General features: G+C 33.6%; 5 protein-coding genes and 1 non-coding gene across 14 annotated transcripts; 2 read left to right on the forward strand and 4 right to left on the reverse strand.

Moving 5' to 3' along the window:
- Positions 1 to 13,113: 13,113 nt before the first annotated feature.
- On the reverse strand, positions 13,114 to 14,159 carry LOC140974593 (uncharacterized). The gene is made up of 4 exons (XM_073438154.1): positions 14,148 to 14,159; positions 13,906 to 14,060; positions 13,666 to 13,834; positions 13,114 to 13,576 (listed from the first exon to the last, which is right to left on the reverse strand). The coding sequence occupies exons 1-4, from the start codon at positions 14,157 to 14,159 to the stop codon at positions 13,484 to 13,486; spliced, it is 429 nt and encodes a 142-aa protein (XP_073294255.1). The 3' UTR covers positions 13,114 to 13,483.
- A 2-nt stretch (positions 14,160 to 14,161) lies between these two features.
- On the reverse strand, positions 14,162 to 17,466 carry LOC140973375 (uncharacterized). Of its 7 annotated transcripts, XM_073436108.1 has the most exons (7): positions 17,170 to 17,466; positions 17,029 to 17,070; positions 16,889 to 16,938; positions 15,154 to 15,853; positions 14,929 to 15,075; positions 14,795 to 14,860; positions 14,162 to 14,715 (listed from the first exon to the last, which is right to left on the reverse strand). In XM_073436108.1, exons 4-7 carry the CDS (start codon positions 15,814 to 15,816, stop codon positions 14,176 to 14,178), a joined length of 1,416 nt encoding a protein of 471 aa, XP_073292209.1. In that variant the 5' UTR covers positions 15,817 to 15,853; positions 16,889 to 16,938; positions 17,029 to 17,070; positions 17,170 to 17,466; the 3' UTR covers positions 14,162 to 14,175. The 7 variants fall into 7 exon arrangements, with proteins under 7 accessions (XP_073292209.1, XP_073292210.1, XP_073292214.1 ...); XM_073436109.1 differs by having other exon boundaries at positions 16,889 to 17,070; XM_073436113.1 differs by having other exon boundaries at positions 15,154 to 15,260; positions 17,029 to 17,466.
- Positions 17,467 to 17,762: 296 nt separating this feature from the next.
- LOC140973377 (uncharacterized) lies at positions 17,763 to 19,815 on the forward strand. 2 transcript variants are annotated; one of them, XM_073436116.1, is made up of 5 exons: positions 17,763 to 18,048; positions 18,553 to 19,041; positions 19,106 to 19,201; positions 19,281 to 19,352; positions 19,568 to 19,815. In XM_073436116.1, the coding sequence occupies exons 1-5, from the start codon at positions 17,902 to 17,904 to the stop codon at positions 19,763 to 19,765; spliced, it is 1,002 nt and encodes a 333-aa protein (XP_073292217.1). In that variant the 5' UTR covers positions 17,763 to 17,901; the 3' UTR covers positions 19,766 to 19,815. The 2 variants fall into 2 exon arrangements, with proteins under 2 accessions (XP_073292217.1, XP_073292218.1); XM_073436117.1 differs by having other exon boundaries at positions 17,771 to 18,048; positions 19,115 to 19,201.
- Positions 19,816 to 20,008: 193 nt separating this feature from the next.
- On the reverse strand, positions 20,009 to 21,845 carry LOC140973376 (uncharacterized). 2 transcript variants are annotated; one of them, XM_073436115.1, is made up of 6 exons: positions 21,742 to 21,845; positions 21,513 to 21,641; positions 21,238 to 21,360; positions 20,813 to 21,067; positions 20,558 to 20,722; positions 20,009 to 20,465 (listed from the first exon to the last, which is right to left on the reverse strand). In XM_073436115.1, the coding sequence occupies exons 1-6, from the start codon at positions 21,784 to 21,786 to the stop codon at positions 20,172 to 20,174; spliced, it is 1,011 nt and encodes a 336-aa protein (XP_073292216.1). In that variant the 5' UTR covers positions 21,787 to 21,845; the 3' UTR covers positions 20,009 to 20,171. The 2 variants fall into 2 exon arrangements, with proteins under 2 accessions (XP_073292216.1, XP_073292215.1); XM_073436114.1 differs by having other exon boundaries at positions 21,495 to 21,641.
- Positions 21,846 to 23,338: 1,493 nt separating this feature from the next.
- Positions 23,339 to 23,410, reverse strand: TRNAH-GUG (transfer RNA histidin (anticodon GUG)). The gene has a single exon. It is a non-coding gene; the product is annotated as a tRNA-His (tRNA).
- A 465-nt stretch (positions 23,411 to 23,875) lies between these two features.
- On the forward strand, positions 23,876 to 24,752 carry LOC140972145 (calmodulin-like). Its single transcript, XM_073434615.1, has 3 exons — positions 23,876 to 23,951; positions 24,052 to 24,362; positions 24,603 to 24,752. The coding sequence occupies exons 1-3, from the start codon at positions 23,876 to 23,878 to the stop codon at positions 24,750 to 24,752; spliced, it is 537 nt and encodes a 178-aa protein (XP_073290716.1).
- The last annotated feature ends 1,982 nt before the right edge of the window (positions 24,753 to 26,734 follow it).

Here is a 26,734-nt window from a genome sequence, read left to right on the forward strand (position 1 = left end):
GTTAACATATCTGATGGGTAAAAATGGATATAAATAATTTGGCGTCCTCATTGACAGTTTCTATAATGTGCTCATCTTTAATAAAATAGAATAGATTAGTATATAAATAGATTAAAAATTTTGAAAAATTATTTTTCATTAGATTTTTAATAATTAATTTTTTAGTTAGAAATGATAAAATTTTATTATTTTAAGAATTTATTATTTTTAACTTTTAAATATTATGAATGATATGGCACTTTAAAATAAAATAATTTTAAAAGTAGATAAAATACAAAATAAATTTTAAAAATTTTGAAAATTTTAAGATAGAGGAGTTATAGGTCGGATAAAAAAAATTATTAAAATAGGATTTTATTATTTTTTAATTAAATAATATGAAATAATTTTAAAATAGGAACTTATTATTTTTTTAATTAAATAATATGAAATATTTGTAATTTGAGAAGATGTGATGTGTTATCTATGTATGAGTGAGAGTAATATTGGATGAATAATTTTATGAGAAATTCTCGTGCGTCAAGTTGCTGATGTTGTGCCGTTTGTTCTGGTTGGCTAGGTAGGCCGTAAGAAAGTGACGTTAGATCTTAACCGGTAACATTATTTCTGCTGGGGCATGACTGACGGGTAGGAAAGAGTAATAATGATCTCTAAAAGATATGAGACAGCACCAGAAGATAGACACGCACCTTCCCGGACTCATGGATCTAACAATCTGACTCATTAGCATCCAAGTAGATGCACTCTGTGCTACCACGATTATAATTAAATAAATTTACACATTGCTAACAGCTGTAGTTTTTGACCTAGTGGTAAGTGCTAGATCCTAATAATTGATATCAGGACGAGGTCATGAGTTCGAGTATCCCAAGAAACATATTTCTATAAATCTTGGGAGGAAAACGTTGGATTAAGCGTGCATGAGTGAAAATAGTTCATGTATGCATGACCTCCTAGGTAGTTTTTGTACATCAAACTGCTGCCATTATACCGCTTGAGCTGGTTGGCTAGGTGGACCGTAAAAAGTGATTTCATATCTTAACGTGTAATACTATCTCTGCATGAGACATGATCGACAATAGAGAAAATTGTAAGATTGATATATAAGGGATATGATACAACACCAGCAAATAGACATGCACCTCTTCATACTGTGAGTATAATAGCCAGACCCATTCGCACTCAAATATGAACACTCCGCTGTAAGGTCCAAAATACGATGACATAATCTAACTGCATGCAAATCTAGGAAAAATAGAAAATGACTAATTAAATGGTTTCAATGGCATGAATTAATTATGATTCGCATAATCACATGTTTAAAATAAGGTTTTCTATTAGTATGCATAAAACTGTGTTTTAAAAGTTATTCGAGTCACGATCGAGGAACGGAGACTGAGGATCATATAAGGGAAAATATTTTTATTAAATAATTATTTTTAATTCTTTAATGTGTTGTGTATTTTAAATGAAATTTTCGAAAATGAGGTGTTTTTATATGCCGAGTCGTATTTTAAACCGGTATTTAATTTTCAATGAAAATAGAGGCTTTTTGAGAACTCGGCTATTATTTTCACAACATTTCCTAAACAAAATATTTTAAATATTAACTAATGGGTTTAATGAGCCTATTATACTAGGTTAATGGGCCTAAGCTTGCACACTGTGTCTTAATTAAAATATAAAGCCATCAAACCCTCCCCAAAACCCTCACAACCCACGACCCTCACCCTACAGAAATACTAGGACTCTCTCCTCCTCAAGCACACGGCCACACACACAATTTTTGAAGGAAAGTGCACGGAAATTTGATGGAAAAATTCATCAAGGGTCCATCTCCGTCAACGTTCCTCGCATCGCCAAGTTGTTTTCGTGCGTAACAAACGCAAAGGCACGTCTTAATCTTCTTTCAAACATATTTCACACCATATTATGTATATTTAACTATGTTTGCATGAGGAATATGATGCACCACTTTTATTTTCATTTTTATGGCCATATATGCATAAAACTAGAATTTTCTTTTTTTAAAACTCTTCCTAATGGTGCATAAAGGGACTGCCATGGTAGGAGAACTTGAAGGAATGTTTTTTCACATGTTTAAGGACCATTGGGAGCATGTTTGAAGGCTGGACAAAGAAGGCAACTAGGTTGAACGAAAATTGTATTTTTGGGTGGACTTGGATTCGGCTAGGGTTTCCTAAAGGGGCACGACTCCTAGCTACTGTAAGGTCACGTCTAGGAGACCTAAGGGGATGGTAGGATGGTCCTAGGGTGGTTGCATGAGGGCTGGATCGAAGGTGGAGGGCTGCGGCGTGAGGCTTGGATGCGTGAGACTCCTAAGCGACGGGTTTGAGGGCTGCAAGGGTATATGAAACGTCCTCTGCTTTTAACCTTTAAAATCCTACTAATTTTTTTTAGATACATACTTTCGAAATTCGCCATTTAAAATAACTTAACATTTAAAATCTCAAGTGCATAAAATCCCTAAATCGTCAATTAATAACATTCAGCTTCAACCTTTAACATGATCAATCTAACTTCAAAATAAAGCATGAAAATCTCTAATCAACTCATTAACAAAATTCTTTAAAACTTTGACTATCTACCTAATGCGGAATTAACGTCTATCGGGAGTGCACTGCCTGTCTCGATCCACTCAAGCGTCAGCACCTCCCTCAATATCATCATCTGCAGCATTCAAATCTAGTGAGTTTAAGGACTCGGCATGTTCTGAACGTGAGTAGCAAATAATACATATACAAGCACATGCATTAAAATCATACTTTTATTCAAAATAAGCTTGTAATCATAAATAAAATATAAATCGTCAAACTGTAAAGCTGTCAATCATTTATAATTTTGGGTGAAGTTTGATCTTTGAAAGTGACTAGCCTATATCTTTTGATCGACTGATCAGTCTTATTCACCATTGCGCATGGGGACGGGCACAAGGCACCGACGTAAAATGAAAATACGATCGTTGAGCTCCCTCTGGGCCTTTTATCGTAAATGGGATCTTGGGGCCTTCTCCCTCACGATATTTCCAAAAATCATATATCATATCTTTTATGTCACAGTCAATTCACATCCTTCAAAATATTTTTTCTTTTCTTTTTAATCATAAAATATCATGTCCTTTCCACATATGAAAAATAGCATTTTAACAGTAAAAGTTTCGCAGCTTTACCATAAATCATCAAATCTTATATTTTCATCATAAACATTTTAAAATATCATTTAACATGCGTTATGATCCCTCGGGACGCTGTCAACCTTTTGTACTACCCAGGTGTAAAATGACCATTTTGCCCTTGGACCCTAAAATTCTCGATTTTGACTTTTTCTTACTTATATTGACTTGAGCCTATCCCAAATCATCGTATAAACTTTTTCTTACTTATATTGAACGTCTTTATTCTTGACGTGTTCAGTTGAAAGATCAGCTGATAAGCTTACAATTGTTTGAAGCAACTGATCAGTCAGTTGTCTGCGTAGTTCAGTTCAGCTGGTTCAGTTGCCCTTGATTATCTTCGCATTAATCTTCAGTCAAGACAACTGTCAGTTCGCATCTTTTGATCAGTTACCGTCAGTCTTCTTAATCAGTTAGTTCGATCTAATAAGCGCTCAGTTTGTCAAATCACCGAAATTTAGTTTCCAATAGAACTACTTTACTATACATCTTGAGGTAGGAAACGAAACAGAGTTGTGTTAGGTGTTGTTGAAAGAATTTATATCAGGAACTATTTGTTGTGACTGCGTGGTTGGGCTGTGAGAAGCAGTCTGTAAAACTTGATGGATGCAACTCGATGGCACTCCAGTCAAAAAGATAAACTGTTCAATTTATTATACGGAAACACGATGAACCATTAAAAAAATCGATAATCTGAACATTGTATATATGCTAGAAACTTTACGTAGCTCTATGTATTTATGAATATGATCAATTGGTAAAATAATGTCACATATTATAATTATGAAAGTTGATGATATTTTTAAATTTTCTAAAATTTAAAAATTAAAAAGCTCTAACAAAGATTCGAAAGAGCAGAAAATGGGAGAAAATTTATGTTTGAAGATCGGAAGTCATTGATAATTGAGTAAATTGGTGATAAATACCTAATTAAAACACTGAATTTGTGATCAGTACCCATGTCATAAAATTTTATTCTGCATTTCCCCCCTCCAATCTATTTTTTTAATTACTCCCCGACTCACTCTTGACCCATTTTATGGTTTATATTTTGGGATTTCCTATCATTTAAACATTTGACTTTTAATTTATTTTCTGTTCCCGTCTATCATGTCCCAAAACCTCAATTCCTAAAGTAAACGATGAAGACGCCAGCTTCACACTTCTTCATTGATCGGAGGCAGCCATCTTGACTCAAATCCTGAACTCACATCAAAGAAACACACCGATTTTCAAAGAAACAATCTCTTGAAGCTTCTTGTTCCATCCCTGATTTTCGAAGAAACAAAACCCTTTTTTTGCGTAATCAAGATTCTAGTGCATAAATTGAGCGAGAAAGCCGAAGAAAGTCGAAAAAAACAAGGGTTCAAGATTCCATTGCAGAGATTGAGCGAGAAAGTATAAGAAAACAAAATTCCACCGCAGAAATTGATAAGGTACGTTTAAACATGCTTATAAGGGGTGTTTGTCGGTTCGATTATGTACTTTTTCGACCACCCAACAATAAAAATATCGGTAAAGATAAATGAGCACGTATCGTTGCGTTGGCATTTTGAGTAGATAATATTATCTTGTGATTTTGTATCTGTAGCTTGTTGGTGTTTTGAATAGATAATAATATTACCATGTTGTTTTGTAACTTTACATTGAAGAAGGAATGTTTAATTAAATATTGAAGTTGAAATTACATCGAAGCTATTTTGCCAAGTTCCAACATTGGCTTGTTTTTTAAAATCATGATTCTCGGTTCTGCACAGCATTATAACATCATACTGTATTTTCTTACAAAAATGATAAATTTCAGCATATTTTGTATGAATTTCAGCCTTCATTGTATTAATTTGAGTACATATATGGTTACTTCGAGCATACTTCCTGAATAACAGTAGGATGAGATAAATGCAAACTGCCATGAGAAATTGATGGGTGTGAGTTGGGAATCTATTTCCTTACAATGAATCTCGTCCACCCAACAATCGTATTTTTCATTATAATTTTCAACCACTCATGTAACATAACTTTGTGTTCGATTTCTTGTAGAAATGGAATCTGGATCTGGATCAATAAATTTATCATTTCTGGGTAGCTGCGAGTATAAAGATGACCTCTATATGATTTCAATTTCTGATGGCTTCAGTGTAATGGAGCTGTTTCTCAATCTTGGAAGAAAAGGTGAGGAAATTTCTCCACAAAATGTGACCTTGCAGTATCTAGCCCCTCATATGGAGAAGTATGTGACGTTGAATGAAGATGATGACGTCCGTATTATGACTCATCTACATGTCTCTATGAAACTTACTATAATTATATGAAGACAATAATCAAAGAACCAATGGGATCCCACGATGTCGAGAGGTAAAAACTTATGGCTTGATTTTTGATTTTCTTATGAATTTTGTTGATGTTAATTATTATGCAGGCCCTTGTTCTGTTGGGTAAGTCATTTTTTGTGTGTATGTTTCTTTTGAATATTGATCATGTGTAAGTTATATCTTTCAAATCATTAGTCATTTGAATTGTTAAACCTCACCTGAGTATATTCATTTGTGTCACATTAATAATTTCGTACTATGTTAAAAATGAACTGTAATAAAATTTTCGATTGATTATGATAGGGTTGAATCGTAGGGCTGGTCAGATCTTCAAAGATGTTGTAGAATTTCGAACATTTGCTGAAATTTATGCAATTGCTACGAGACGGTCCTTTTTGTATAAAAAGAATGATAGTCAGAAGGTTATTATGGTCTGTAGTGCAAACAGTTGTTCTTGGAGAATTTATGCTTCAAGACACAAATCTGACAATCTTTTTGGAATCAGAAAATGTAATCTAATACATATGTGTGGTGATGACAATCTTCGTAATAGAGGACATCCTAAAGCTGTTGCTGCATGTGTTTCCAATGTTGTGATGGAGAGATTAAGGGGAGAACCATCATATCGACCATGTATGATGTTGAAAGATATCCAAAGAGGTTATGGGGTCGAGCTCAATTACCACAAGGTTTGGAAACGTAAGGAATTGGCTATGCATGGCATTCATGGTGCAGCGGATGAGTCTTATGATAGACTGAGATGGTATTGTGGTGCTATCAAAGAAACTAATCCCGGAAGTATTGTTGAGTGTGAAATTGATCATTGCAGTAATAAATTTAAACGGCTATTCATCTGTTTCAATGCATGTGATACTTGTTTTATCCGTGGATGTAGGCCTTTGGTTTTCTTGGATGGCACTCACATAAAGAATAAATACAAGGGAAATATTTTGGTTGCTGTTGCGAAGGATGCTAACGATGATCTTTTCACATTAGCATATTCAGTAGTGGATGCTGAAAATGATGATAATTGGGGGTGGTTTTGTTTCCAACTTAAAGGTGCTTTGCTTTCGCATCACTGTACCATATTTGACCAGTTCACCTTTTTCTCAGATAGGCATACCGTGATAATCAAGGCTGTTGAGTTAATGTTCCCAAGTAGTTATCATGCTTACTGTTTGGGTCATTTGATAGATAATTTTGTGAATAAGGTTTGTTACGTAATTGTATAATTGTGTTATTAAACTTTTTAAAAAAATATTACTATATGTACTGTTTTATAATATTTTTTTATGTAATTTGAATGTAGGTCATGCGGAAATACCCATTTCACAACAAGAAGTATTGGTCATCAGTTTTCAAGAAAGCCGCATATGCCCCATCAAGACAGGAGTTTGAACAACATATTAACAATATAATAAAGTCAATGCCAATTTCTAGAGACTTCATAGTGAGATCGTCTCCAGAAAGTTGGGCAAATGCATGGTTTCCGGGAAATTGGTGGGGTGTTATAAATAATAACATAGCCGAGTGTTGGAACAATTGGGTTAAAGCAGCACGATTTCTTCCTATTGTTGCCATGGTGGACCAGATCCGCATTCAAATTATGGACATTATGCACAGAAGACGTGAAGCGTCAATGGGGATGATTAAGATATTGAGTCCATCAAAGGAGAATGTCCTTGCAAAAACATATGCCGAATCTCGTAGTTTGAAAGTGTTGAAAGCATGTTCTTGGAGATTTGAGGTTGTGGACGGAGATAAATCATTTGCTGTTGATTTGTGTGCTATGACTTGTTCGTGCAAAGCCTGGCAGCTTAATAGGCTTCCTTGCAAACATGCATGTGCAGCAATAGAGTCAAAAGCATTGTCTTTATATGATTTTTGTGACAAATACTTTAAGACAGATTCATAACGTGAAACTTAAAGAGGAATTCTAAATCCGATCCCTACATTTGAGATGCATGAGCCCAATCCCGATCACCCAATTATGATCAATCCTCCCGATGTTCGTAGCCAACCAGGCCGAAGAAAAACACAAAGGATAGCATCTCAAGTTCTACGTGTGTCAAAGTGTGGCCGGTGTCATAAGCAAAGAACCCATTAGCTAGCTTTGCATAATGTTTTGTTGAATAAGTTTTTGACCTATTTTGCTTGCAAGTAAATATCTTATACTCATGTATTTGTGTCTTACAATAATATGATTGATGTCAAAACAACTAACATGTTTTCTAATGCACAGAAAAATGAAGATAGTAGAACGAAGAATTTTTGATGGAACATCTACAAAAAGGTGTACCTGATCTAGTGGAAGTATTAGTGGGGAATCATGAAATTGATGTTCCTGTTATTTTATCATTTTTTTTTGCTAAGTTATGTTTTGTGTCTTAAATATTATGAAAACTACTAATGTATTTATCTCAAATTAACAGAAAAATGAAAATGGTAGAACGAAGATTTTTTGATGGAACATCTACAAAAAGGTGTACCTGATCCAGTGGAAGTATTAGTGGGGAATCATGAAATTGATGTTCCTGTTATTTTATCATATTTTTTTTTGCTGAGTTATGTTTTTTGTCTTACAATATTATGAAAACTACTAATGTATTTATCTCAAATTAACAGAAAATGAATATGGTAAAACGAAGATTTTTTGATGGAACATCAACAAAAAGGTGTACCTGATCCAGTGAAAGTATTAGTGGGGAATCATGAAATTGATGTTTCTGTTATTTTATCATTTTTTTTTGCTGAGTTATGTTTTGTGTCTTACAATATTATGAAAACTACTAATGTATTTATCTCAAATTAACAGAAAAATGAAGATGCTAGAACGAAGATTTTTTGATGGAACGTCTACAAAAAAGTATACTTGATTCAGTGGAAGTATTAGTGGGGAATCATGAAATTGATATTCATGTTATTTTATCATATTTTTTGTTGTTGAGATCTATTTTTGTTTCTGGGATCTATTGCTAATATTTGTTTAACTCTATTTTGTGTTGGTGGAACTATTTTTAGGTGCTCTACCATTCCACTCAAGATATATATGCAAACAATTTTTGTTTTGCTGAGATCTGTGGTTGTTATATGAGTTTGCATTTTGTGGTTGTATGCTGGATTTAACATCTTTTATGCAGGAAATATACTACAGATTTATCAATTGTGTAAATGTCAATTGTTGTGCAGACTTGGTTCATTGTAATGAAATAGATTCCCAACGCTGACCAATGTAATAGAAGACAAGTTTGCAGTTTTATTTTATTTTTTTCTACTCAGTAATTATGCTCAAACTATGGATATATGTACTCAAATTAACACAATGTATGCTGATATTCATACTAAATATGTTGTAATTAAACATAGGAGTTTACATTTATCTCGTACTAGTGTCCACTCAGGAAAGTATGCTCGAATTCTCGAATTATATACTCGAATTGATAAAATGTTTGCTGAAATTCATATAAATTATGCTGAAATGTAGTGTTTTTGAACCAAAAAAAATGGCGTAAAAGACGATTGTTGGGTGGACTCGAATCATTGTAAAGAAATAAATTCCCAACTCTCACCCATCAATTAAACATACGAGTTTGCATTTATCTCGTAGTAGTGTCAACTCAGGAAAGTATGCTCGAATTCTCGAATTATATACTAGAATTGATACAATGTATGTTGAATTTCATATAAAATATGCTGAAATATAGTGTTTCTGTACCAAAAATAGTGGATTAAAAGACGATTGTTGGGTGGACTCGAATTATTGTAAAGAAATAAATTCCCAACTCTCACCCATCAATTTTCCATAAGAGTTTGCATTTATCTCGTACTAGTGTCCACTCAGGAAAGTATGCTCGAATTCTCGAATTATATACTCGAATTGATACAATTTATGCCGAAATTCATATAAATTATGCTGAAATATAGTGTTTTTGTACCAAAAAAATGGCGTAAAAGACGATTGTTGGGTGGACTCGAATCATTGTAAAGAAATAAATTCCCGACTCTCACCCATCAATTAAACATACGAGTTTGCATTTATCTCGTAGTAGTGTCAACTCAGGAAAGTATCCTCGAATTCTCGAATTATATACTAGAATTGATACAATGTATGCTGAATTTCATATAAAATATGCTGAAAAATAGTGTTTCTGTACCAAAAATAGTGGATTAAAAGACGATTGTTGGGTGGACTCGAATTATTGTAAAGAAATAAATTCCCAACTCTCACCCATCAATTTTCCATAAGAGTTTGCATTTATCTCGTACTAGTGTCCACTCAGGAAAGTATGCTCGAATTCTCGAATTATATACTCGAATTGATAAAATGTTTGCTGAAATTCATATAAATTATGCTGAAATGTAGTGTTTTTGTACAAAAAAAAATGGTGTAAAAAACGATTGTTGGGTGGACTCGAATCATTGTAAAGAAATAAATTCCCAACTCTCACCCATCAATTAAACATACGAGTTTGCATTTATCTCGTAGTAGTGTCAACTCAGGAAAGTATGCTCGAATTCTCGAATTATATACTAGAATTGATACAATGTATGTTGAATTTCATATAAAATATGCTGAAATATAGTGTTTCTGTACCAAAAATAGTGGATTAAAAGACGATTGTTGGGTGGACTCGAATTATTGTAAAGAAATAAATTCCCAACTCTCACCCATCAATTTTCCATAAGAGTTTGCATTTATCTCGTACTAGTGTCCACTCAGGAAAGTATGCTCGAATTCTCGAATTATATACTCGAATTGATACAATGTATGCCTAAATTCATATAAATTATGCTGAAATATAGTGTTTTTGTACCAAAAAAATGGCGTAAAAGACGATTGTTGGGTGGACTCGAATCATTGTAAAGAAATAAATTCCCGACTCTTACCCATCAATTAAACATACGAGTTTGCATTTATCTCGTAGTAGTGTCAACTCAGGAAAGTATCCTCGAATTCTCGAATTATATACTAGAATTGATACAATGTATGCTGAATTTCATATAAAATATGCTGAAAAATAGTGTTTCTGTACCAAAAATAGTGGATTAAAAGACGATTGTTGGGTGGACTCGAATTATTGTAAAGAAATAAATTCCCAACTCTCACCCATCAATTTGCCATAGGAGTTTGCATTTATCTCGTTGTTGTGTCCACTCAAAAAAGTATGCTCGAATTCTCAAATTATGTACTCGGATTGATACAATGGATGCTGAAATTCATATAAATTATGCTGAAATATAGTGTTTTTGTACCAAAAAAGATGGCGTAAAAGACGATTGTTGGGTGGACTCGAATCATTGTAAAGAAATAAATTCCCAACTCTCACCCATCAATTAAACATAGGAGTTTGCATTTATCTCGTACTAGTGTCCACTCAGGAAAGTATGCTCGAATTCTCGAATTATATACTCGAATTGATAAAATGTTTGCTGAAATTCATATAAATTATGCTGAAATGTAGTGTTTTTGTACAAAAAAAAATGGTGTAAAAAACGATTGTTGGGTGGACTCGAATCATTGTAAAGAAATAAATTCCCAACTCTCACCCATCAATTAAACATACGAGTTTGCATTTATCTCGTAGTAGTGTCAACTCAGGAAAGTATGCTCGAATTCTTGAATTATATACTATAATTGATACAATGTATGTTGAATTTAAAATAAAATATGCTAAAATATAGTGTTTCTGTACCAAAAATAGTTGATTAAAAGACGATTGTTGGGTGGACTCGAATTATTGTAAAGAAATAAATTCCCAACTCTCACCCATCAATTTGCCATAGGAGTTTGCATTTATCTAGTTGTTGTGTCCACTCAAAAAAGTATGCTCGAATTCTCAAATTATGTACTCTGATTGATACAATGTATGCTGAAATTCATATAAATTATGCTGAAATATAGTGTTTTTGTACCAAAAAAAATGGCGTAAAAGACGATTATTGAGTGGACTCGAATCATTGTAAAGAAATAAATTCGCAACTCTCACCCATCAATTAAACATACGAGTTTGCATTTATCTCGTAGTAGTGTCAACTCAGAAAAGTATGCTCGAATTATCGAATTACATACTCGAATTGATACAATGTAAGCGGAATTTCATAAAAAATATGCTGAAATATAGTGTTTCTGTACCAAAAATAGTGGATTAAAAGACGATTGTTGGGTGGACTCGAATCGTTGTAAAGAAATAAATTCTCAACTCCCACCCATCGATTTGCCATAGGAGTTTGCATTTATCTCGTTGTTGTGTACACTCAAAAAAGTATGCTCGAATTCTCAAATTATGTACTCGAATTGATACAATGTATGCTGAAATTCATATAAATTATGCTGAAATATAATGTTTTTGTACCAAAAAAATGGCGTAAAAGACGATTGTTGGGTGGACTCGAATCATTGTAAAGAAATAAATTCCCAACTCTCACCCATCAATTAAACATACGAGTTTGCATTTATCTCGTAGCAGTGTCAACTCAGGAAAGTATGCTCGAATTATCGAATTACATACTCGAATTGATACAATGTAAGCGGAATTTCATAAAAAATATGCTGAAATATAGTGTTTCTGTAGTAAAAATAGTGGATTAAAAGACGATTGTTGGGTGAACTCGAATCGTTGTAAAGAAATAAATTCTAAACTCTCACCCATCAATTTACCATAGGAGTTAGCATTTATCTCGTTGTTGTGTCCACTCAAAAAAGTATGCTCGAATTCCCGAATTATGTACTCGAATTGATACAATGTATGCTGAAATTCATACAAAATATGCTGAAATATAGTGTTTCTATACCAAAAAGAGTGGCGTAAAAGACGATTGTTGGGTTGACTCGAATCATTGTAAAGAAATAAATTCCCAACTCTCACCCATCAATTTGCCATAGGAGTTTGCATTTATCTCATAGTAGTGTCCACTAAAAAAAGTATGCTCGAATTCTTGAATTATGTAGTCGAATTTACATAATGTATGCTTAAATTCATATAAAATATGCTAAAATATAGTGTTTTGTACCAAAAATAGTGGCGTAAAAGACGATTGTTGGGTGGACTCGAATCATTGTAAAGAAATAAATTCCCCACTCTCACCCATCAATTTGCCATAGGAGTTTGCATTTAGCTCGTAGTAGTGTCCACTCGAATTAACCATATATGTACTCAAATTAATACAATGAAGGCTGAAATTCATATAAAATATGCTGAAATTTACCATTTTTGTACCAGAAATGGCGGTCTGCATTTATAATGCTGTGCATAACCGAGAATCGTGGTTTTAAACAACAAGCCACTGTTGGAACTTGGCAAAATAGCTTCAATGTAACTACAACTTTAATATTTAATTAAACATTCCTTCTTCAATGTAAAGTTACAAAATAACAAGATAATATTATCTATTCAAAACACCAAAAAGCTATAGATACAAAATCAGAAGATAATATTATCTACTCAAAATACCAACGCAGCGATACGTGCTCATTTATCTTTATCAAACTATCCATTATCGTCAGATAGAATGGTTGCAGCAATACGTGCTCTGACACTGTTAATTGTACATACCTTTTCAAAGTTCCAAGCTTCATCGTCATCACGATCATAACACTCCGCCCACAAACATGTGTAAATACCACATCTCAAATCAGCACCTTGTTGTCGGCAGAAAACGTGGTTCACCTTTTTATCAATTCTGTAATTGAACATAATCCTCATATACCTAACTAAGAAAGTAGCCTAACAATAACAACAAACAATCAGTTAATATGAACATCATGCTCGTAATTAAATAACCATTTAAATATCAACTTACATAAGATCTTGCTGTTCCAAGTGACATGGATGTGCATATCGAGTTTCTAAATTCAAACTCTCTTTTCTCAGTTACGTATACAAGGAAGAACCAGTGATATTTAACGTTAATTGGGAACAACAAATATCTACAACGATCCTTCAACTTTCTATCTAGTTGTTCTAATTTTCCCCTCGAATCATTTGTCAAATTTGATAAAAAAATCACGATAGCCATCATCATTCAACTTCCGTTTTCTGTTCATTCTCTGTAACGCACCCAATATCTCATCCTAAGCATATAAAATAACAAATCATTACATTTACATTGAATATATACAAACAAATGATTCACTCTATTTTTATGTAAGAAAATACGAACCTGGACTGTCGTATCCATGCAGAATATTTCAAAACCATTTCTTACATTATACTCACTCACAATTTTCATATAGCAATCGATGATATTGCCTTTCAATGCATTACCAAAAAGCAAATCACACAAATCAATGCCAAATATTTTGAATCTTTCTCCTTCCCACACGGTGCCACTAAAAAACAAGATTATAGTCAAATATCATAAAAAATAATAAATAAATATGAAAAATACTGTGAATTGTACCTTAATCTGTCCCCCGTAAGATAATTCATTATTACATTGCGCTCTTTCTCGGAAACTTCTTCGCAACCACAAAAATCTTCTCTACCCCTGAAAATTTTAAGTTTTAGCTCGTCTTTATCAGCTGATATCTTCTCGTCTTCTATGTTTGTGTCCCCCTATGGAACAACAATATTGAAACAAAATTTAAAATAAATGAAATAATTCTAAACAAACCATAACAAAAATCATAACAATTAATGTACATCATATCTCATCACTAAGTACAGTGTATTATTTGCATTCTACAATGGCCTTTGTTTTGCGTCTTGGGGTGGAACTTGGAGGAGTGACAAACATGTCTGGCTTTCTCTTTTTCACACGATTAGTTCTTGTAAGTACATTCTTCACAATTGAAGATATAACATTACTAACTGCGTCTTTTTGTGAGCCAGATACACAATTAACATCATTACTTTCATCTATTATCTCTCTCGAAGACTCCTCTGTGTGAAACTTATTTACTTCCACATCCACCTCAGTTAAACCAACACCATCGCCTTTAATCACATTTTGAACGACATCAACATCATGGAATCCATTGTATCCACCTAAATCGATGTCAAAATCTTCAAACAAAACATTCTTATCGTCTTTTTTTCCAACATTCACCTCACAATCTACCCGACCACCAACAACATTCTTTGTCACCATTCCATCAGATTGACAACACATTTGTTTAAGCATTTGAATCTCGTTGAATTGGTCTTCAACAAGTTTTTCCAATCTCTTAATTTTGTACGTTGTTTCTGCATCCTTCATTCTAGACGACACCTAAAAATTCAACACCTAAATAAATTAACACTGATTCTTAATACATCCTAAAATACATTTGGTGAATATATTTGTATACCTTTACATTTTCCTCCCTCTGATCACATAGTTCCAATTCCTCACCAAATGGAATGATGTCAAACACCTTTCAGATAATTAAAAAGAAAAATTATCACCTTTGAAATACTCAAAAATTATCTAAAAACAAAATACCTTCGTACAAGTGATTCTTTTGAGCAAAGCCTCCGCTTCTTCAACTTTTAACGGAATCTTGCTTTCACACCACTTGAACAAATGGGGATATGTACGCGGGGATCCGGATACTACTCCTAAGAAAGGAACTTTTTCGTACACCCAAGCCTACATAAATAATGAAAATAAAAATTATGATACAAAATTTTTATATAAAAGTAGTTACAAAAAATAATACAAACTCACCATCATCCCGACAATACAACCATCCAAGTATGTTTTTCTTCCAGATGCTCCTTCCGAATTCACAATATGTCCAGAAATTTTATCGCATAGAAATCTATGCGCAGCGTCTCCCCATGAATATCCAAATAAATTGGTCAAATCATCAATGTAAGAAAATACAAACCGGGGAGTCAAATAGGTACTCAGCGGAAATACTAAGCGATTAAACGCAAACAAAATAAACATTCTAACAAAATCATCCAAATGTGAGTCATCATCTGATTCGACTATTAACAACATATTTACAGAAATCGATTTCCTCGTGGCTTTGATAAGCTTCCCTGCAAAATAGCGTGACAAAAAATCCAACTTTGTTCCGAGCTCTTGGTTTACAGGTTGCCCTCCATGAAGTAGACTAATGACGATAGAAAATTCGAATGATGTGAAAGGGATGACGATGCCCTTTCCAAAGATAAAAGAGAGGGAGTCAATGTTGAAACTCCTTAATACGACATCAACTCGGGTACTGTAGATAGACAGTTTAGGCATCTTCAACCATTTACCAAAAGGAGTACCAATGATCCTTGTTCGTTGCCTCTCATTCAGTTTTGGTTCAAGTTTGTTTATTATTTTTCTAAAATAAGTAGAAGAACATCGTGACATTGTATTTTTTCTGCTCTGCATATGAGCATCATTTTCATCAACTTTTTTTTAACCATTTCTACATAAAAGAAAAAAAGTAACAATATCAATATACATAATTAAAAACAACATAAACTTCTAAAATTAGTCCACATATTTTGTACCATAAAATTTAGTAAAATAAAAAACAAGGCAAACAAAAACAGAAACACTGTCTTCCTATCAATAAAGATGAAAAAACAAGGAGATGGTGGTACATGATCGACAAAAATTATGGTTGTACAATCGACCGAAATAACTTATTTTGAAAATACAATCAAAGTTAATTTTGGAATTGAAATCATATTTGTATACATGACCATATATTTTTTCAAACAGTCAAATTACGACAAATATCAATCACTAATTTTGTACATTACCATTAGGGGTGTTCATCGGTCGGTTCGGTTCGATTTTTGATTTTTTATTTCGGTTTTTTCGGTTTTTTCGATTTTGACATATATAATACGTAACCGAACCAAATAAACTTCGGTTTTAACATTTATATCCGAATTACAAAGTCAAATTACAACAAATACCAATAACTAATTTTGTACATGACCATAAATTTTTTGCATCCCTTTTGGTTATTGAGACAAGAGGGAACCAACTAGGTCATCCAAAATAATACAAAAAATCATCCTATTTCTTGAAGCATTCATTTATAAGTTTTGTTTTGACCTTTATACATCTACTTCTTCTGAGGTCCACGAGATATATCTAATGTAAAAGTCCTTTACTACACTTTTTAGAACATTGTATTTATATCCACAAAATTAGATTGTAAAATAGAGAATTAAACTACGAAAAATATCAATTTTTATTTGCACTTGAGCTCAATCCATTAATTTATCAACATCTCCAGCCTTGTAACATGATGATACACGTATCTCCGTATCTGAAATTCACACCAAACAAATCAGCCACTAAACTAGAAAAATAATCCATTAATAAAGAAAGGGAGAAAACTCCCCCAACAAAAATCAAACCATAGATTAATTTATGGCATTAGATTACGTAAATAACATATATTTTTTTAAAATATGAATGAATTTTCACTAATTTAGAGACATACCAGCAAAAGTCGGCGAGAAGGATGATGAATGAGGCAACGAGGGCAAATTCCTTCACAGCAGTCCAAACAAAAAAAATTTTTCTCATTCTTACAAATCGACAGAACATGAAAATAATTTTAAAAAAAATGGAAAAACTCACAGTTTTCGAAGATAAATGAAAATAAGTTCTCCAATGAATAAACTACAAAAAATCGACAACAAACGTTGTAAGATCCACAAAAAACCACAAAAACATAAAAAAATTTCGAAAATGAAAAAATGAAAAATCGGAGAAACTCACGGTCTTTCTCACTTGATTCTGCTTGTTACCTCGTGCGCCTTACTAATAGTTCTCCGTCGTTGTCAGAAGACCCTTTCGGCCGATGGGTTTCTCCGATCAGTGAAGAAAGCGGCTGGGTTTTCTCAGACGAGCGTCGATTTCGTGGGTTGGGGGAAGGTGGATTTTATCACACGAACAGAGGAGAGAATAGAAGAGAAATAATTGAAAAGTCCGGCCCAAAAAATATCCTAATAATAGAAGTCATGTCTACATATATTACTCAAATATTAGCTGGAAAAAAAATTAAAGAGATTAATAATTGATTTAGGGAATGAAAACAAAATAAAATTGGATTTAATGAGTGCATCATATGATTTTATTAATTGAAAACTTAGCATACATTTTAAGTTTTCATAGGATATTTTTCAATAATCCTCCCTTGATAATTTGGCCAAGAAAAAACAAATTTTTATTCAAAATCCAATCAAAGCGTCCTCGCTCTGTCAGTCTTGGAGAAGTCAAATCACGTCAGAATCGGGATTCTAAATTTTCACATGAACGTCCAAGATTCGTCCGTGTTTCTGATGTATTCTAAACCTCACTGTTTACTACACATCAGGCGCATTAAAATCACGCAATGATTCCCGAGTCTCGTTCTACTCCCAATATATTTTTTATACTAAATATCCGTATCAATCTCTGAATTTAAAACAAAAAATTTGAGTTCATTATTACATTTTATTTTAAATTCATATGTTCCCAAAAACCTATGACATAAAATGCATCGAGTTGCTACATAGCACAGACCAAACCTCCCTTCCTTTATTTATGTTGTTCTGGTTACTTTCAGAGAGGGAAAGAATGGGTCGGAAAAGGATGGCCGAAACAACTTTCCATGAGGTAAAAGTGTCGGTGGGTTTTTTTCCTGTTTCGGGTGCTTGTATGTTTCCATTCTTGACGACTTGTCGTGCGTGTGATGATTCCACTGGGCAGTGAGTGCGGGTGTTGGATGGAGAAGACAGTGCTTTAGATGAGAAGCTTGAAGTCTTTTTTTCGTTTGATTTATTTTGTTTGCGAGATTTAATGCGTTGTTCACTGTAAATTTATGTTGTTGAAAACAGCAACGAAGATTCGTGTTTCATAAATCTGATGTTTTGGAAAGAAAGGAGGGCTAGATTCTTGAACTCGAGAAATTTAGATGGATGTAGTTGAGTGAGGGTGATTTGGGTATAAAAGTATAAAACATACATTTGTAAAATTACTACGCTTAGAAAACTATGTAAATTCATATTTTTAGTTTAGATTAGATCAGAATAGAAAAAATGTGACATTTTTGGGAATGCCCACTACATTTTCAAGAATTCATGTTAGACTTTGAGCAAGACCGCCCTTTTTTTTGGATAGGGAAAAATCTCCAATGATTGTTTAGAGACAACAATTGCTACTATGGAAAAGCACTCTCATTCTAGCAGTGCAAACACTTCCGAAGCTGTGAATGCTGGTAATTCCAACGGCTTATCGGCAAAGAAGAGCAACACACGGGCTATGGATGTGGTTGTCAGAAGATCTTGCCGTCTTATGAACTCATCCCCACGTTCTGAGAGGCTACTGATAAAACCTACTATGGGGCATATAAATATTTCTGAGAGTAAAGGGGAAGAAATACCCATTGTTCAGCAAGCAAATACTGGGCCTATTCTAAACGAAAGAGTCATGAGTGAAGAACTAGCACTTGTCCAACCAGTTGTGACTGCGCCAATCTCAAACAAAAAAACCATGGAGGCAGAAATACCACATGTTCTGAGTGTCGGTACCGTGTCGATTGTGAATGACAAAAAAATGGCAGATAAATTTGAATTTCTGATTAAAGTATTTGACGAATTCGTGTCTAAGGTATGAACAATATTATTGTCCTTTAACAATGTTGAGTTATGGACCCGTGTTGACGAGTCTTTAGCTTCAACAGACTGATAAACAGGTTAAGAAGGCATTGAACGAGGACTCATTTACTGACTTAAACTACAAAAGCCTATACATCGGCTCACAGAAGAAGGTTTGTTGTCTTTCCTATGTCTTGCTTTTCACAAAATAATTCTTGAATCTTTTCTGAATTGTCATCTCTAATTTTGCAGATGGAGGGCTTGATGGAAGAAAATTTTCATCTATCCCGGAAGTTGGAATTTGCCCTTGGAAAAATTGAAGCGGTAACCAGAACTTTCCTGTTGAAAATTTCTTTGACCCCTTTTTAATTTATCACGTAGAGTTTGCCAAAGAAATTGATGCATTGATGCTGTACTTTTGACTAGTAGAGTTTCCTCGTAAACATTTTATAACCCTTGATCGGGTAAAAAGAGCTCTTAATCTCTTTCTATGATATATTTTGTCAAAATGGATTAATGGATTGGGTGCTTTGCTTCAGTATGAGAAGATGACGGGTATTATGTGTGCCTCAAAGGAAGTAGTTTTATTCTCAAATCCGTCACCTCGTAAGAAGCACGTGTCTCAAAGTCGTGCAGCTTCACATGCTGTTATTGGTCATGAGACATCATCTCCGGAGCCAAAGAAGCGCACGCGCACATACAAAAATAAAATGCGGTCTCTTGATATCGACGCCTAGTTCTGTTAAGTGACGAAGCCGCACTTTTGATTGTGGCTTTCAGAGTCTTCTCAAAACAAATTCTATAAAACCTCTTGCTTGTAAAATAACATCTGAATTTTCTTTTCTAGTATGTCTGATGTATCCCCATGTATGGATCCCCGTCTTCTGTGTTTCAGTTTTAACATGAATGCACTAAAATTAAATAATCTGAATGATTGTTTTTTGATGATACAAATTGCAAGTTTACTCAAGCAACAGGAATGAGGAAACTCTATGACTGAAGATCAAATTTTTTGGCCGATGCATCAAGATTTAAGTTCTTTATTGTAGAACACAGAAGGAATTGAACGTCTACAATTCTCATAAGCACCAGTGAAAAGTACAATATATGCGCACCACCCTCCCCTCCTCCCCCTTCTTTTGTCTAGTAATGTTCATCATCGTAGCATTCGTCAAGTGACTTGGAGTATGCTAAGAATTCTGCATCTGGGGTTTTTGGATGTGTATTTTGACATCTGTCAGCGTCAGTTTCAGTAGGAGAAGAAAAATCTAGGCACATGTCTCTGCACAAGTTCTCATAAGATGCAGAGAGATCTTGTGAGGTTAGCTGATGGTACTCCACTAGCTGATGGAGGCATAGGTTTTCTCTTGTCAAGTTAGAGTTTTCGTTTGCTAAACGAGATTTTTCTGCTAGAAGTGCCTCCAGTTGAAGCCTTACCTGTAAAATTTCAAATTAAAAGGTGTGCACTATCAGTACTTAAATTACAGAAAAAATGTGCAAGTTAAATCTGAAAGGTAAATCATGGTTACCAGATCATCTTCATCTGGACGAATTTTTTTGGCGGATCCGTTACGAAGTTTTCTGTTCTCTTCCTCTAGTAAAGCACATCTCTCTTGCATAAAGCTTAAATCTGATTTGATGGTTCTCAATTCTCTCGCCAAGGCAGAAGCTTTGGTCGCCATGGAAATTGCCATCTTATTCAATGTGAAATGCATAAGATCAATATTTGGTGTGATATTATCGCAAAAGACGAAAACCGAAAGAAAGGAAAAGAAAGTACATACATTTTTGGCTTTCTTGATTTTCTCCATTTCTTTTGGGCTCTCTCCTTTTTCTTTACAATAATTATAAGATTCTTCCCCAGAAGCATCTTGGGATTCCTCCAATTTCCTCTTCAATCCTCTTTGTTCTTCTTCTTCAGTATCATCTTCTTCTTCACTAACTTTTTCCCGAGATAAATTTCCTTCAGATTTAGCGTTTTCAAGGGTGGCATTAATTATTTCGGTCAATGTGGGTGGCCTAGCTAGATCTCTAGCTCCCTGAAATCACAAAAAACAAACAAAAGTCTCTGAAGCATAGTGGGTTCTTAACCTTTTTACCACATAGTTTCTGCTCAAAAACATTCTGATCTTTTTCAAAGTCCTTGCGTCTTACGCTCATTGTATATTCATATATATATGTGTATATATATAAATCTCGGGTGTCTCACCTGAAGGGCGTTCTCTATATTGTCAGACAGCTGCGAAAGAGTCTGCGCAACAGAGTCGAACCCTCTCATCAAAAGCATAGAATCCTCCTTCATTCGTTTCGACCGATCAACTGCTGTGGCGTTCTACAAAGTTAATTCACACAACCAATCATCCATCATCAATTCCCATACAATGCGTAAAATCTGGTTAAATTAACGCTGGGTTTAAATTCTTCACGAATTAATCCCAAAACACTCGAAATAAACAGAAATGTCACCACTTCCGCGGGCGCTGCCTGCTCGGCAGGCTTCCGGTTCTCGAGTAGTGTGTCGATCCGGCTGCGAAGTGTGCTCCAGAAACGCTTATCAGAGGAGGGGCTAAACAAGGGAGGAGACGAAGAGTGACCAATCAAGCTCGGAGAACCCTGCACAAAATTGCACAAATTTTGTCAAGAAAAAAGTGGGAAAATGCAATAATTTCATTAAATACCAACGAAAAAGTTCGATTGAATGCAGAGGGAAAACCTTGTTGAGGGTAGCGGGGGAGTGAGAATCTACTGAAGTTGCCATTAGAGCTTCTCTGGATTTGGAGAGAGAGAAGGAAGAGAAAGTTGAGTTTGTAACGGCTATCTTCCGAGAGGCTTTGGCTTTTGAGCTTTAAATAAAATAAAATAGGACTCTCGCAACGTTCTTATTTTTAACAATAATCTCTTTAAAAGAAAAATAATAACAATTATTCAAAAAAACCTTATGATATATATTTTGTTATTATGGAAATTACGAGGTAAGACAACTTTTGGAGCAACATATTTCTAGTGTTGTTTTTGGAATTTATGTTTCGAATTAATGAGTAAAAATTACTTTATTGTAAAATTGCTTGTGGGACTGTATTTTCATGTTGAATAGAACGATCGAACCATGACGCTTGAGCTGTTGTGCGGTTTAAAAGATTTGAGTTGCTCTATTACCATAAGGTATAACTTTTGGTAAAACAGCAAGCGCTTGGTCTTACAATTGATATCAAAGTCAAAGTCATGATTTCGATTCTCAGTGATTGCAAGGACCGTAATTTTTGAGAGAAAGATTGTTGAAATTCAACAATTGTCCCAGTTGGGTAGAGCGAGCGAATCATGATGCTTGGACATTTGTGCGGTTTAAAATATTTGAGTTGCATTATTATCACTAGTTATAGTTTTTGGTAAAATGGCAAACGACCGGTCTTAAAAACATAATTGTTGCAGAAAACAGAATGAAATACAAGATAACAACAAACAAATGTTCCCTCAAATATTTTGAGTTATGTTATTCCAAGTTTTATGTTGGTATTAATGTTTTAAAAGACTTAATTGTGCAATGAATTTTAAGACAAAAAGAGTTTCAAAAATTCAAAAAAATTAATAATATACAGCAATAACTAATACTTATTTTTTTTTTTCCTTCTCAAAATGGAGTATTAAAAATTCAAAATCTATGCAATCTATTGCATTAACTATTACTTCATTTTCGAAATATAGTTTATAAATTTTAAAAAATTAATATACAACTGCTTATTAACCCAACTAATTTAAATTATCAAAATAAAAACATTAATGACAGATTCTTGATTGTTGTCATTATAATTAACTCAAACACAAAATTCATTTTTCCAACGTATTTTACCCAACGATCTCCCATCTTCTCTGATTCCTTTCATTCTGAAAACCAAGTGTTTGAGTTTCTTTCCGCAGAAATCCAATTTTTCAAAACACAATCACTAATCCTAACAACTCTCATATTTTTCAAATGTTCAAGCATTTTAATCTCACTAAATATAGAAACACAGTAGAAAATTTCTAATAAAATATAAATTACATAGTAATATACATTAATTTTTGAGTAGATTTTTTGTGAGACGGTCTCATAGATATATATGATCAATTGACTTGATCCAGAATATCATGAAAGTAATATTTTGTATGCAGATTTATAATCGCAAGACTAATTTAATTGACTTGATCTAGAATTATCGTGAAGTTAATATTTTTTATGAGTAAGTCTTACAAAAAATTGTGTTACGATTTTAGCAAAATATACTAGAATGTGAGGAGTTTTCATTGAGTATTTGTTACAGAAGGAAAAAAATTGTGGCTGCTGGGATTCGAGCCCAGGTCTCCACGGCCACAACGTGGAATTCTCACCACTAAACTACAGCCACTTCATGGTTATTGAAGATTTTATTTGTTTTATATATATATGTTCGATAATTTGAGTTATTTTTTTTAACATAAATATCAGATTTTTATATTCAAAATTATACTATCATTTTGTTTTATTTCATAATTACAGTTGTTTCGATTTAAATCCATTCTATATCAAATTAAACTCTAACGCTAGTCTTTTTGGAGAGGAGTTTATACCCTTTCGATTAGGTAAAAAATGTTTACTTTTAATATCTTATGGTTTCTTTCATTCATGTCAACGTTCAAGTTTTGGACCCCAAAAGTCCACGAGAAGCTTCACTCAGGCTTGACCTTTGAAACCAAGATCCACTCCTCCTCGTGCCATCTGACTTTTACTAACAAATATATATTATTTCCCCATTAATAAATGTTAATATTTCTATAAATATTCACACAAAAAAAATTTCTTTTTCTAAAAAACCACTTTCATAGTTATCAAAATGGCCGGTGCATGGACAGAAGTTCAGATTGCCGAATTCCGAGAAGCCTTCTGCCTCATCGACAAAGATTCCGATGGTGACTTTTCTAATTAAAATCGATAGTAAAAATCATATATATCTTCTTTTGGGGAAAATAATATATGTCATACTGATGTTGGGTGATTTATATTATGGAGGAGTGATCATTATGGAAGAACTCGCATCCGTGATTCGATCGCTGAACGAACATCCGACGACTGAAGAAACTCTAGAGATGATGAATGAGATGGACACCGATGGGCAATGTACCGTAGATATGGAAGAGTTTTTATGTGTAATGGCGGGAAAAATGAAGGTAATAAATTTGTTAATTAATCAACTTCTACTTATATTAAAGTTGATAAAAGAATTGACATATTATATCTTTGTAGAAAATGCAACAGATGAGCTAAAAGAAGCTTTCAAAGTATTTGATCGAGATCAAGATGGATTCACATCTGCGGTTGAGGTGATCACACCATCTTTATTTATTTTTTGCTATTTTCAAGATTAATTAATTTGACCGGAAATTGTTGACTAGTAGGCATGAGGAGTTTGTTTTCGTAGCAATTTTTAGGTATCGTGATGACAAAATCTCAAAATGAACAAGTTAATGGACCAAACGACTATTTTCTCCGTCGATAAGCAATATATTTGTAAACCATATACGATGCTAATTTATTTGTTGTTATTCTCGGGTCATATGCAGTTGAGAAATGTGATTATGAATCTTGGAGAAAGGCTTACAGAGGAAGAAGCAGAACATATGATCAAAGAAGCTGATCTTGATGGAGATGGCTTTGTCAACTTTGATGAATTTGTGAGGATGATGCCGATGCCGATGCCGTCATCCATTTGATGTTCATATTTAACTTGGCATGTGAAGATATTAATTGTTTCCTTTCTAGGGATAAAAAGTGAAAAACATGATGTATATACATAATTTTCCGACACTATGATGATAATTAGGTGTTTCCTCCCAAATTTCTTAAAATAATTTGCATATGTAAGAATTGTTAGAGTAGATATCCTGCAAGCCAACAATTGACTAATGAATTTATTGATTCAAGTGTAATAAACAATCTTTATTTTAATATAATTTAACTTTTTATGGTTTCATTTTACTTTATCTGTATACAAATGCTATCAGCATAGATAAAGTCCTTGATTATACTTTAATACAAATGAATCGTAATTCGATCTTAAAACTCATTTGTAAACACTGTATATTCTAAATTCGTTCTTAGTCGATTCAGCAGCCTAAAAATAAGGATAAATGCCGCTTGAGCTTGAGACTAGCATATGTGATGTTGTGTACTATGTTTCATGGTAAGGACATAGAGATGTCCAATCATACAGATGGGTAATTATACGATGTATTGAACAACCCTCCCTCGGACTTTCCAAGTGGTTATCATTCATCGAGAGGAAAAGTCTGTGGTTGTGATTGTACATTATTAGTACGTACGACCCGGGACAACACTGAGGCTCTACATAATATGATTGTGCTTTGACTCGTTTACCGACTCCGCGAGGGTCTCAAGGTGGGGAGGTTGGGTGCAATTGCGAAATGTGTAGGAGCCAGTGCATTGTAGTCGGGAATTCACCGTTGACCTACGGGTGTATATATCCTATGTGATCTAACGAAATAATAGTGCATGAAATCTCTGGCCAAAGTGTGAGATGTACATTAGGGAAAGAGTTTCCTAGTTGTGCATGCGATGACACTATGAATATTTCATGATTGTATCACATAGCTATCGAATTAATATGCAACCCTCGTTGAACCAATGGTTGTAGATTCGATCGGGATATATGAGATGAAGAGACCGTACTGTACGTTAATCATAACTGATTGGTTCTTACAGGTACTATCAGTGATACCTATGGAATCATGGGACGATGCTACTAGACGCTCTTACCATGATTCGATGAGTTTAATCAGAAAATGGTTTCTGACATTCTCATGATCAAATGTTGGTGCATGGTATGTGGGCAAATTAGGGTAAGTCCGAATAAAGAAAATTGTACTGAATCACAAATAGTTGTGAACCCACGGCTAGTTGTATCCCTAAACCATTGAGGGTCACACATGCACTAGTTTACTTGTTTCCATTGAGATAATGAATTCAATGAGTTGAATTTATAAGAAATAAGTTTGATATGATCAATCGATAAATTTATAAATAAAGTTTATAAATGCTTATAGAAATTTTGAGAGCTTGACTGCTAAAGATAATCAAAGGAAGTGCACTGACATTGGTAATCTCGAAACTAAAGTGTGCATCATAATAAAGAACAAGTTGAAATTGTCACATCGATGATATTTGATCACTGATCGTGGAATATGATGAGATTAATGTAATGAGAGTATAGATCATGGGCTTGTAAGAGTATAAGCTCATCATGCTAATTTATTAAAGTTCAAAAGGATTTTAATAATCAAATTATATTTTAATTGAGTTAAAATATAGGCCATTAAGTTTTTATAAAATATGGTATTGATTTATGTAATATGGAAATATTCATGTTATCATAATTTTAAAAAAACTTGAACACAAAGAAAAATAATATTGCATGATAATCTTAAAAATATATGCATCGAGATTTACCATGATATGAGATGCATTTTTGGAATCTTTAATTAACTTAATTAATTACATTAATTAAGTAAATCAAAGATTAGAAAAATTAATAATAAGAATTTTTTATTCTTATTTAGAAAATTGCATCCGAAAGTATTTTGAATATATACATTGGCTCGTCCCCAATTTCGGGGGTTGCTCTCAAAATCCAAATTTTGGAAGAAAAATTCGGCTTATAGTATTGAATCGATTTCTT

This window comes from Primulina huaijiensis, chromosome 3 (assembly GCF_012295235.1).
Source record: "Primulina huaijiensis isolate GDHJ02 chromosome 3, ASM1229523v2, whole genome shotgun sequence".
Classification (NCBI taxonomy): Eukaryota; Viridiplantae; Streptophyta; class Magnoliopsida; order Lamiales; family Gesneriaceae; genus Primulina; species Primulina huaijiensis.

Excerpts from the sequence above, each read along its gene's own strand:
- LOC140974593 (XM_073438154.1), bottom strand. Across the intron at positions 13,835-13,905 it reads CTTACGGGGGACAGATTAAG|TGGCACCGTGTGGGAAGGAG; the intron begins GTACAATTCACA and ends CTTGTTTTTTAG. Across the intron at positions 13,577-13,665 it reads GCATGGATACGACAGTCCAG|GATGAGATATTGGGTGCGTT; the intron begins GTTCGTATTTTC and ends TTATATGCTTAG.
- LOC140973375 (XM_073436108.1), bottom strand. The coding sequence starts at position 15,816 with ATGCAGAGCAGAAAAAATACAATGTCACGATGTTCTTCTACTTATTTT. Across the intron at positions 15,076-15,153 it reads GTTGTATTGTCGGGATGATG|GCTTGGGTGTACGAAAAAGT; the intron begins GTGAGTTTGTAT and ends TTATTTATGTAG. Across the intron at positions 14,716-14,794 it reads AGAGGGAGGAAAATGTAAAG|GTGTCGTCTAGAATGAAGGA; the intron begins GTATACAAATAT and ends TTGAATTTTTAG.
- LOC140973377 (XM_073436116.1), top strand. The coding sequence starts at position 17,902 with ATGTTCCCAAAAACCTATGACATAAAATGCATCGAGTTGCTACATAGC. Across the intron at positions 18,049-18,552 it reads CCGAAACAACTTTCCATGAG|GGAAAAATCTCCAATGATTG; the intron begins GTAAAAGTGTCG and ends TTTTTTGGATAG. Across the intron at positions 19,042-19,105 it reads TTGACGAATTCGTGTCTAAG|CTTCAACAGACTGATAAACA; the intron begins GTATGAACAATA and ends ACGAGTCTTTAG.
- LOC140973376 (XM_073436114.1), bottom strand. The coding sequence starts at position 21,786 with ATGGCAACTTCAGTAGATTCTCACTCCCCCGCTACCCTCAACAAG. Across the intron at positions 21,068-21,237 it reads ATATAGAGAACGCCCTTCAG|GGAGCTAGAGATCTAGCTAG; the intron begins GTGAGACACCCG and ends TTGTGATTTCAG. Across the intron at positions 20,466-20,557 it reads GTCCAGATGAAGATGATCTG|GTAAGGCTTCAACTGGAGGC; the intron begins GTAACCATGATT and ends GAAATTTTACAG.
- LOC140972145 (XM_073434615.1), top strand. The coding sequence starts at position 23,876 with ATGGCCGGTGCATGGACAGAAGTTCAGATTGCCGAATTCCGAGAAGCC. Across the intron at positions 23,952-24,051 it reads CATCGACAAAGATTCCGATG|GAGTGATCATTATGGAAGAA; the intron begins GTGACTTTTCTA and ends TATATTATGGAG. Across the intron at positions 24,363-24,602 it reads GATTCACATCTGCGGTTGAG|TTGAGAAATGTGATTATGAA; the intron begins GTGATCACACCA and ends GGTCATATGCAG.